This window comes from Petromyzon marinus, chromosome 39 (assembly GCF_048934315.1).
Source record: "Petromyzon marinus isolate PM22_M1 ecotype Great Lakes invasive population chromosome 39, UKy_Petmar_22M1.pri1.0, whole genome shotgun sequence".
In the NCBI taxonomy this organism is placed as follows: domain Eukaryota; kingdom Metazoa; phylum Chordata; class Hyperoartia; order Petromyzontiformes; family Petromyzontidae; genus Petromyzon; species Petromyzon marinus.
In genome coordinates this window covers 13,849,267-13,861,451 of record NC_133705.1, presented here as the reverse complement: position 1 = coordinate 13,861,451, position 12,185 = coordinate 13,849,267, and the positions used below count along the sequence as shown (strand labels likewise).

Below are 12,185 nucleotides of genomic sequence, written 5' to 3'. Positions count from 1 at the left end.
CTAATATCGTAATTTAATTGCTTACACTGTGTGCCGCGATCCATAATCAACCGTAGTATTCTATCCGTTTTCTTGTTAAATATATAACACATTTTCTTCGCACTTGGGTAGACTTGATAACACTCGATCCCCAAAGGTGAAGGGTATGACTATATAAAGTCGATCCTCTCTGGGCAAAGCCAAAACAAAAGTGTCTGTCAGCTTAAATAGGCATCGGATCGACTCTGGTGGACCTGAGTGTTTAAGTACAATTCCTTATTCCTGTGGCAGGCACCAGTATGTCCGTGGGATGGCCACTCGTCGCCTCCTAGAAAGTGAGTACCAATTTTACTGACCCCCACCCCCCCGGGGATGATTGGGCAAAACAACCCCGCCTGTGGCCTATACAGTTGTGATTTCAACTGGAAGCCTTTTTGAGTACGAGTCAGCAGTTCGGACCACAGCGCCACCAGGCTGCAATGCGCCTGCATAACTAATTGCTTTCGCAGCTAGCGACGAAAGCACAAAGCCAAATCTGCCGGACGATGCTCACACGCGGGCAATGCCATGCACGTGTGCGGCCGTTTCCAGGCACGAGCACCGCCAGCGATGTCTTTGTTTACTGCGGGCTCAGCGTGAAACAGCTGACATCTGTACACCCAAGCTGGCCAGTTCGATGCACACAATCCATGCACACACTGCCGAATCCCCGTACGCAGCTAACGCTTAACTGCATAATAAATTATATATGAAGTCAGCATCTGCCGGGTAGTATACAGACATCTTTAGAGTCCATCGTAAAGTTCACTTTGGCAGTTGTTACATCATTAGGGACGAGACTGGTTTCATGCAATACCAGTGGTGTCTCCGTGCTGAGTCAGTGGTGAAGAATTATTGTGAAATTCCACATTCCTGTGATATGACCGAGTCTCTGAACTTCCTACAAAGTGGTACTATTTTTATTTACCCCTCACAACATGCCAATCGTGAGTCAAATATTCTAGGCACGAGGTTAGTATTCAGGTCAAGTATTACTATCATCATCGTTAGCCACAATCAATCCCCTGCTTGATGAAGGCTCCCCCAACCCTCCATCCATATCACAATAGCCTGCCATGTAATGATCCACATTTAATGATTTCATCGCTCCAACTCCACGTTGTAGGTACTCTCGAACGGATTTTATTCCTTGTTATTGTTCTTGACGGGCAGCCATAGTTCCTTTCAGCGACAAGTCTTGCCGAAGCCAAGTTCCTTTCCTTTAACAGCGTGAATCATTTTATTAACCTCTCTCTATTCTCTAAATCTACGTGTTCCTTATTCTATGTCTCAATGTAATTCCAGGCAGGTTTCTTTCTCCACGTTTTTTTCTGAATTTGTTACTACTATTATTATTTAGCAAGTGTTATCTGCGTCATATATAACCATGTTTTTTCATCTCAACGTGTGCCAAGAAAATGCCGGTGTTTTATCTTAACTTTCGGCAACTATTTCAATTTTCACCACCGCGCAAACTTTTCACGAGGGGGGGGGGGGGGGGGGAGACCATTAATGTTGTTGGCATCACTCATCGTCATCCTGCGCGAAAACCATCCACTAATTTGCGAAACAAAAATCTTGGAAAGCAGCAATCGTTGGCATTTGAGCATTGCCACAATGCTGTAAAAGTGTGTCCATTTGCACACCCAGATTTGATTTGTTTTTTGTTCTCTCCCACAATGCTACACCGCTGTCCCAACTTGCCAGCGCGGGGCATTGTGTTGCGATTATTTGAAGTTTGGATTGGTATATCATTACCGATGGCACTCGTTCACTCGGTACGCTTACATCACAAAGGACGCATCATCCCCCCTCTTTTTATGCAGCTGTAATAAACAGTGACAATGCACACCTGCTTATCGATGTGGAATTTTCAGTCAAAAAAAAAAACCTCCCCCCACACACGCTCATGCACATACTTTGTCAGCATTTTAAACCGTGTCCATCATTTTCACCTTGATGTGTCGTAAAATAACTTGGGGCCAACGAGCTCGCTCCAGCTGAAAGCTCATCATCATAGGCTTTGCAAAAGTCGTTTGAACGTCACGTGCAATGTTGTATTACGCATGCAGCTCGCGATTATAGTTATTACTGTGAATACCACCAGAAACATATATCACTGCTGGCAGACCTAATCAATAGCTAGTGCACGGAGTGTGACTCAAAGGTATGTGGGCCGATACTCAGTGGCGTAAAGAGCAACACAGCTTTAAAAGTAAAACAGAAGGGTGAATAAACGAGACTTATATATATATAAAAAAAAAAACATATACCGCCACCAATCTGAGCCATTAAAATGCATAAGCTGCGCAATTTTACACGAATTAATTAGAGATTAGCAATAAAGTGCATACGGCCCCTATTATTTTTTGGATTACACATATCACGTGCAGTAGCAGTTCATTTCATCCTGCTCCTATTCCATAAATTGGTGACCTGCGCTACAGCTAATGCCTTAATTATTTTACCGAGGATTTATCGCGACCACACCCCCCACCGGGACCATCACCCTATGGAAACATGGCAACTTTATTTATATATTTCAGCCTCCGCTCGGGCACAATGTGAGGTCCGGGGGAGAAGCATTCATGGCCTGGTGTGTGAGCAGGGAATTCCTCGGCTCAGCAAATTAGACAAAACGGGCTCATTGTTGTGTCTTGCTGTGTCACTCACCCCTCCCCCCCCCCATCCTTAGCCTGATAATTCACGGGCACGCACAAATGAGGGTAAAGAAAATACGCACAACACTCACACTCAAGCACCGAGCGTGAACGAGGACCTATGGATCTGTGTGTGTTTTAGCGCCGTGTGCACAAAGCTGAACTAGTTCCAGTGGGGACGCCTTTCCTGGTGGTTAAATGAAAAAATACGGGGAAAGCTCACTACAGTAGTACGGCCTTGGTGAGGATAGTCTGGTAAAGTACTATTTTTTACTACAACTATTTGTTTTTACCAGGTAAGGCCGATTTAAAAAAAAGCAACCTGACCACAAATGATAGCTCAACGAAGTGGCTTATCACGCGGACATGTATGGCAGCCACACACTCAAAAGGTATGTTTCTAAATGTGGAGGAACAAAAACGGCACACAAATGAAAATCCACGCGACAGCAGGGAGAGAGACAGGCACACTCCAAATGTGCAGGCGTCAGGGTCGGGAATGAACCCACGACCTCCCGTATAACAGGCAAGGTAGTTAACATCTTGCCACCTCGGCGCCCCTAATGCAATCCACTAATTTCCAAGGGCTGTAATTTTTTTATCTGTTTACAAACACAACTCAACTTACATTATGTTATCAAGTGAAGGAGGCTATGCTATTCAGCGATCGGTAGGTGCTTAAGTTTTTTTGGCAGTCTGCACAATTGCTGAGAATATAACAGCCATGAGATGGGGGAACGGACGAGGCATACCCACAATTTCAACATCCTACATTTTTCGTCTTTCGAATGAAGCGTAAATTAATTAAAATATCAGGTGAGGAAGTGGGTTAAAAAAAATATTTGATAGTTTTCTAAAAAGGAAATGTGGAGCAAGGCAATAAGGTTATCCAAGTGAATGGGACATTTGTTGCAGACGCAAATTGATTTATAAATCACTGGAATATATCGAAGCAATGTATACATATATTTGTATTTCCTTTCACTGAAGCCTACACACGATAATGATGCACTGTATAAATAAATAACACATCGCAAGCACACGTTACTGATTACGTGTCTCTTGAAATCTACCTTTGCTTTCAATGAAACACATCTGGACAGGTGTTCTCTGCTGCAATCAATTGCCGTACTAATAACGAAACTACACGATAAATTTTTAAATATATACACACAACGAGTGTGCCCTTAGTGCTGATGCACTTGTTTTTTTTTCAGCACCTCTCATTTCTGTAGATCCACTTGAAATAAGACCACAGTTTGAATGTTAAACACATACAAATAATCCACAAGTATACTTTGTGCTGTATAGATACTTCAACCAGCTGAAATTGCTTGACCCAGGGATCTGAAGAGCCCATACGTCGAGCATTTAGCACTTGCACGATTCCGACAACAGCATTTAAGAACACTGTTTGGCCCACTTATGTTTCCATCGCACGTAGGAAGCTGCCGGATCTTGAATGTACGCACATCAAACATCCAAAGAGTTGAAATGCCACTTAGGACGCGTAAAAAAAAGTATATATTTATTTATTTTAAGTCGGTGCCACCGTGGTTGAGTAATGAGCACTGGACGTCATGCTCAGCTCCACCGATGGCCCTAATACAGTGGTGTGCGCGAGTCGACCGTATTTTTCCCGTCGTAGAGTGAGTATGGTTTAAAAAGTCATCGGAAAATACAAAACCCACTCGAAACTGGGGAAATTAACTCAGGCGTCAAATTACCGTTGCAGAATGTAGGAAAACTGCTATTCTCCACGATCATATATTTTTTCTTAATCCATGACCATCTGCGGTTTTTCCAATTTTGCATTGTGGAATAGCTTCTAGTTATCCACAATTTATTCATGGATAAGGGGAGTACATTGGCGGGTTATGTCGTGGATAATCGCATCCACAATCACTGTGCACCTATATCACCACAGTTAACAGGAGTCATACCATAGAGTATACACTAACATACCAATGTGTGTAATCTGCTACTCTTATTAAGAAGATACTGTGGGCTCGCAACATTTCAAATAATTGTCAGAAACCTACGGGAGCACCTAAATTAGTTGTTCGGGAAATAAAAACAAAGTTTAACTCAAGCTCATTGGGTTAATAACTTCAGCTATTACAACAAAGCAATGCGTAGCACATTGATCAGCAATTCTTTATGAACTTCTTGCTTTGAATTGCGACTGCTTTGTCTATTTTGCGACCACTTCTTGTTAATATATATGTGCGAATTAATTTGCAAGAGCCGTTTTATTTTTTTAAACACACAGCCACCAAAAAAAAAACCCAAGACGTCATCGCAAAATGAAGAAACGTTCAAAGAGACGGAGAAATATCTCCGTCTGTATTTAAGCGCGCAAAGAATGGAGCCACCGCTGTGTTTTGTAACAAAACGCGTGGGAGTGCTTTTAGATAGCGTGCGCATCTAAAGAGTTGGCCTCACCAAAAGAGCAGATGTGGGACAGGGCAAAACAAAAAAAAAAGCGAACGTTGAGGCGAGCACACAGCTCAGTGGCGACAGAGCAAGGACTAAGTAATGTTCTTTGGGGCTGTCACCTGCCAAGGAGACTTTGTATGATAAGCACCACTGGGCTGACGGTCGCCTTGCAGGAGGGAGGCACAATAACAATTGTCCCGGCTCATGAAGCGCAACGCTGCACGAAGTAGAAATATGACGGGTGGCACACTTCTCAAATAGGCCCAGGAAATTGAGAAAGCAGTTTTGGCTTTTCTGTGGAGTGGGGCTTCCAAGAGAAATAGCTGCCTCGTGAGGCATCGACAGTTACAATAATTTATCGCATACTTATTTTGCGGAAGTCACGTAGGTGAAACAAATTAAAATAGAATAAACAATTACAACACGACGTTTCGGAGGCAACGCAAGCTTCCGTCTTCAGGTGGGACCAGTCACAGCCAAAATCGCTGCACCAAGCTTGCGTTGCCTCCGGAAACGTCGTGTTTCAATTGTTGATTTTATTCTATTTTAATTTGTTTTACCTACGTGACTTTACCGAATAAAACCAAAGAGTATGAATCCTTGCAGTCACGAAAGCTTCAAATCTCTAATTATTTGCGGAAGTTCAATTGATATTACAGTTTAGTATGCCCGTAAACACGAAGTACAGTACTTGTCAAGCAATCTATGTATGCGTTTATGAGTGTTCTCCCCTTGTAAGAATGCGTTTTCTCTGTTTTGTTTCTCACGCAGATATATATTATTTAAGATTCAAAAGGAATTGGTCAAAAATTATCAGACAGGCCTGTGCTTGAAACTCAGTGTGGCAGTAAAAAAAACTACTTTAATATTGTGCGGATATATACACGCGCACAGACGCATTCACAATGTTAGTCGATTTTGCGCAAGGATTGAAGCTTTAATTCCTGCAGCTACCCCCCAATTTACGTGATGAATTACCAAAATGTGTGTATTACGTTAATTACAACAGCATAAAATATGGCGTTATTTGTAAAAGCCAGGCTGTCATGTGTCTTAGAGAAATTACGTAACTTACAAAAACGGTGATATTATATTGTTATCTTTTAATTGTTACGACCCAGTGTGCTATTATATTTTACTGCATAGTTTCCTATTTGGAACATTTGGCAGCTTATTGCTTTTTATATATGTGTTTAAAGATGTGAGACTGTACTGCAAGGATAATATACAAAATGAAATGACTTTGATTTAAAAAAAATGGAAGTTACATTTATTTTTGTTCCCTTAAAGTGGTGAAACATCAATTGACAGGGATAACTATGATAAAAGTTTGGGGCAATATCAGAAAAGATCGGGCTATTTTTGGTTCCAGGTCGCGTATCCCCTTTGCAATGCTGCCCGGCGTCGCGTCGCGTGTGTGCACAACTCGGCACTCAGGGAGTGACAAACCCACTCACGAAATGTACTCAAATCAGGACCACAGCCTGCACTTTGCATTGCCTTCCCCCCTCCCACTTCACACTCCACGCATTCACACAATTGAACCGCTGGTGGGCCCTCTCAGCTAAAACTGTTTGTACTGTGGTTCGTCACAGTCAAACAAATCAATAGAGAAATTGGCAGGGCCCAAAAAAAAGAATTCACCCCCACCGCAGGACGCGTTCAGAAGGTAAAAAAAAATTAGACGCGCATTTACAACACCTTAATTAACTCGCGTGGGAATTTACACCCCGTATTCTTTTTTTCTCCCCGTGTGTAATCCCACATAGCTGTCACGCTTAAAGTTTTGCCGTTTCACCTTCAGGTTTTTTTTGGGTTCACTTTACAGCAATTCTTCGCAGGCATTAAAAAAAATATACGTCTGCAATTAGGCGTGGAAAAAAATGAAATGGGCCCCCGAGTAATTAAAGCGCAGCAAACTCCACGGCTTATTCTGCGTAATGTAATGTGCCGGGATTAAGCGGTCAGCAAACTGCTCCTGCTGGCTGGCTGTTTTCGCCTCCAACGCAACACGTTAGTAAACAATTCCATGGCTTTGAAGCCAACATTTACTTTTCTCTCCGTGTGTGTTTCGCGGATTGTGGAAGGGCCCCACCTCAATGTGCTCAGGTGCACAAAGCACATCGGGTCCCATGTGCTTTTAAAGTGCTTGTTTACTCTACATTCAGAAACTTTGAAGGTAAATTCAATGCTGCTGCTGCTGCTACGGAGGCAATGGGCTGTTTGTCAGCGCGGGCATTCTGAAACTCCCGTCTAAAGTCCGAAGCGAGGGGGGAGCTGCTTTGAATTTAAGGTCATGCATCTACAAACACGGATTAGACTAGTATTAACACGCACAGACGCACAGAAACAGACAGACAGCGTTTGGACAGACACATAACACACGGAGTATTCCATTATAATTGACGTTGGCCGAACATGGCAGGGCAGGACCCTCCTGAAAAAGAGTATCGGGACTCAATGTGATTTTCTGGCCAATTAAACAATAATTATTCGTGGAACTGTACATTTTAAACAATGCACAAATGTAGTGGCACATTTTTGCTTTCCCCTGAACAATGTGTAAATGCCAAGTTGCAGCTAATTATTTGAAATGCCAGCATATAAATAGTAATGCAGTATATTGCGGGTACAACTTTGGAAGATATTAAAATAGGGATACATTTTTACGTATGGTTTAAGTTAGTAATATTTACCTGAGTATTGTTAAGCTTAATAGGCGAGTGCAATTGTTTAAAGATTCGGTCTGAAGTTCTACATGTTATAGGATTGTATACTGTCCAGCGCGCTGCATAACAATGCGAAAGAGGTTCGTCTGTGACAAGCATGTAACCATGCGATTACGCAGACTATATTCTCAGTTACAGTATTTTCAGAAATGTAATTCACATGCAGTGCCTAGCTAGAACCCAAGTACACCATTTTTTTGGTAACACCGTCATGGATATTTGGCAATTCAACCAATACTTTTAAATATTCATATTGAATTCTGAATAACGCACCTATAAATATGCAGAAAGTGCATCCATATTTCCTAACCGTGTAATTAATCACTCAATACTACGGCGAAACGGCCACATAAAACGGATTCCATTTTGGTAGAAAATGCAATCTCATTATTTTTCTAAGCTCAGTTTCATTATCTTTGCTCACTTGCTCATTAACTGGGTAATGTCAAAGGGAATGACCAACATAAGGAGGTCTCTAATATGGCACTGTCTCTTCTATTATTAATACTGCCCGTTACATTGATTAGTACAAATCTGCCCTATCACACAGTTTATGTAATACAAAAAAAAATCAAGCATAAATGGATATCAAAGGTAGAGTCTCGAATCATTGAAAGACGATTAAAGCCAGTTTTGACATACAATTTCATAGCATACACATGTGGTTCGCCATCATTAATTAGCTACATAAATGTATAGGTACTTTATATATATAGAAAAAATATCATTGATGATTCAGACTGATGTAACATTTAGCTTAAGTTCGTCTCAAATTGTTTGTTTTGACATGATCGTTTGCAGTGTTGTAAAATTCAGTAAAATAAAATAACGAAGCGATAGGCTCTCGATCTTCAATGTCCCCATGGCGGCTAAGACCCCAATATCAACATAATTTCCCATGTTTCTGGTCTATATATATACAATCTACCATGAAATGGCTTCAACTATCTGGTATATTTACAAAACTTTCATGACTGCCTGTTATGAATGGAAAAACTGTGATACTTTTTTTTTGTATAAGCCAAGGAAAACGCAATAAACTCAGGACAGCCAAGTAGTAGGGACAAAACACTGGCACACACAATACTTAATCAAATAAACAATATGTTTGATGGTCGGTAGATACAAAAAAACGGTGTACTATTTATGAACCGTTTTAATGGATTGGGTTTTCACAGAGATCCGCACAATACGTAAAAAGCAGCACACTACGCGGTCCCCTATTCCGGTGACCCCGCCGAAACCCACACACGCCGGACCCTTTCAGAACTCGCAATAACGCCTCGTTTTAAAAAAAAAATCCATCCAACTCTCCGTTCGTTTGCGAAACGTACGAAGGCATGAAATTCAACATATCCGCTTTGCGTCAGACGGGTTTCATGGCCTTTAACGAAGTACGCTTAAACAGAAATACGTATTAATTACGTTCTGAGCGGGACACATTCGTGCTAAAGACACGACATTACACATAAAGGCGTGGGTTTTTTTTTAAGTGTGCGCGCGAGCAAGAAACTGGGATAGTCCACTTTAGCCATCACCACCAACACTCCATTTACCCCCTGCAATAGCCAACCCGTTCCTTATCCCCCGTGGTATACAGGCACACACACACACGTATGTGTTATTTAGTTATTTGTTTTTTGCCGAGACGTGTGACAACCCAAAGCAACCGCTGGCTGCCACTTGCCTGGATCGCACACGGCGCAAATTTCACATCCACCTTACAGCCTTAGAAAGTCTACGGGGGGGTGTGGGCATCTGTGTTCCTCTTCGCAATAAATCAAGGCGCATTGGATGTTGGTACATAGCCCCCCTTACATCCATCATCCCTGCGAGATCGGCCTTAATCAAGCAGCCACTTACACTGGATACACATTCATTTCGCATCCTTCCGTCATAGAGAGCGCGCGAGTCTTTCCCCCCCCCACCCCATGGGTTATCGCTTTGTCCCACTTTCAAAAGCTCATTTCGTGCGCTTTAGCATATTTTTCTGCGCGTGTGATTGTGTGTATTAAAGTGATTCTTAATGCACAACTGTTTGTGCAGCCCACACGTAACACACACGGCAGACGCGTTATCTCTCGGCATCGCTACGCGTGTGTGTGTGTAGCGGTTAGCGCGGTGCGCTATGAACCCCGGCGACCCCAGTTCGATTCCCGCTCACGGCCAGCAACCAGTGACGATTATCTGAACCAGTACTGGACCTCCCCTCGGTCGACTCAGCCTCAAATGAGTACCTGGTGCGGTGTGTAGAAAAACATCGCCACTGGGGAAGACAAAGGCGGTCGGGCGTGGTGCTGGCCACCCACCCCCTCGTGTACCGTTCCGGCCTTCATAGGTGTTCGCTAACAGCACTTGCCCCAACAGTCTGTTTAAAGCTATACGGGGGGGTCTGTGTATTTGTCATCTAGTGGTTGGTGTTAGGTGCTCGCTAACAACAGTTTTCCACAACAGAACCTATCAGCGAGGTTGAGGGGGATCTTTGTCGGTGTCTTTGTGCACGTGTCTACGCTGGCAATGAACGGCGGCAATCCAATTCCAGAGACCACACGTCTGCCTCACTGAATGTATAACAGCTTCCAGCGGAGCGGACAAGGGCGTCTTCTCGTCCCGGACAAGCTTTATTTCATCATTGCGCGTCTGTGGTTTAAAAAATGACGAATCCGAGGTGTAAAATAAATACAATTTAAAAAGTTCATAATTAATCTACTATTTGCCTGGCGCGTTTTCTTTTGGATATCTGATCAACTTTTAAGCGATGGATTATGGGCAGAGTGATTACTGCTCGTTTCTCGGTGCGTGCGTGTGAGAGTAACCACCCGCTGTCAGAATCTGAGCGTCATTGCATTCTAAACACTGCTAGCTTGAGTGATTTTCTCTCTCTCTCTGCTTAAAGAAAAGCGTTTCGGATTATAAAAAAGCCATCGTACACCACGAGACCGTACGTGATAACAGCCGTGCACTTACGGTTGTGTATAACGTTATCTACGGCTGTACCCATGTTATGGATTTCGTTGGCATACGTGCACACACAATAGTGTGTGCACGTATGAGCGCACAAGCATCATCGCATCAATTGGAGCGCATATGATCAGTTGCATCACAAGTTTCTCCTACATGCACCCACCTACTCACATCATTGGCCAGTCGACATGCAGCAGCATATTAGATGGCCACTATTGCATTATACACACGTTGGTGGCACACACATGTCAAAGCATGCCCTACTGGCATACGCAATGTGTGTACACGCATACAGATATGAAATGCACGCACGCGTGCCGCTGCTCCCACCAACAGTCAGAGCATGCCTTTGAAAGCATCGCTGATCTGCCAAGCTAAACTAACCCACACGCACGATCATTTATTGACCCCACCGACAGCAGCGAGCGGTGACCACCGCGGCACTGAGCGAGGCAATGACAGCGGCAAGAGTTCGGGATGGACGCCCGTGTTCCTTACCTTCGAGAGCGACGACGGCGATGAGAAAATGGAACAGCAAAAGGTAGTCCATAGCTCTGCCCGTGTCCAGTTCAGTCGCCCGGCTTGCCGCGCATGTAAGTTGGTCCCCCTAACGAGAGTAATCCCGTCGCGCGTCAGTGTCTTTCTCCGGTGATGCAGCAGCAACAGCAACAGCCACGCAGTTCGTAGTGGTGGTTGTGGAAGCGCTTCAATCGCGGACCATGCCTGCCCACTCCACAACTCTCCCCTCCCCTCCTAACTCATCCAGCCACCAAGCGCTCTACTCTCTCTCTCTTGCTCTCTCCGCACAGACGACCTCCCTTTCAGTTGTGTGCTCTCTACGGAGGCGAGACACTGCTCAGAAGTGGTCTACTCCGCCTACCAGGGAGGGAGCAGAGGTTTGGCGGTGGGAGTGGGAGCGGGGGAGGGATGGTTGATGAGGTTGGTGGGTGTTGTTTGAGAGATGGGGGTTGGATGCTACTGGCTATACCGCTGTAAAAACGTCCAATAGGGGGTAGGTCGGTGGGTGGGTTGGTGAGTGGGTGGGTTGGTGGCGTTCCTGTTCGCTGTGGCGCTGTTTTGTGGTTGTGGTATTGGGGGAAGGGCACACTGAGTGGAGGTGATTCTGGGTGGTTGGGTTGAGATGGGGGGGGGGTAGCTGCTTTGCCGTACAGTCCACACCATCATTTCCCAAGCACAATCATGCGCAATAGATTACAATGTTCACAAAGCCACCGTACGGCCAAACGCACCGTACCACCGTGCTGCCCGCATGCCATAACATTATAGAGGAAGTATGTCGAACTAGTCGAATCTAACATGATTTGCCGCAACACGATGGGACAAGTCAAGCTAGTTACACTGGAGACACAAGGCA

At 44.1% G+C, this 12,185-nt stretch overlaps 1 protein-coding gene across 6 annotated transcripts in view; it reads right to left on the bottom strand.

Annotated features, from left to right (window-relative positions):
* The window catches only part of LOC116950464 (ephrin type-B receptor 2-like), a 140,735-nt gene extending 128,888 nt beyond the window's left edge, over positions 1 to 11,847 (bottom strand). For 2 of the 6 annotated variants that reach the window (XM_076072933.1, XM_076072934.1), the window contains exon 1: positions 11,309 to 11,845. In XM_076072933.1, coding sequence (XP_075929048.1) covers positions 11,309 to 11,360 — 52 coding nt within the window. In that variant the 5' untranslated portion in view covers positions 11,361 to 11,845. Of the gene's footprint in view, positions 1 to 11,308 lie in introns of all 6 variants that reach the window. The other 4 variants (XM_076072932.1, XM_032968237.2, XM_032968238.2 and 1 more) reach the window with 4 other exon arrangements.
* Between the last annotated feature and the right edge of the window lie 338 nt (positions 11,848 to 12,185).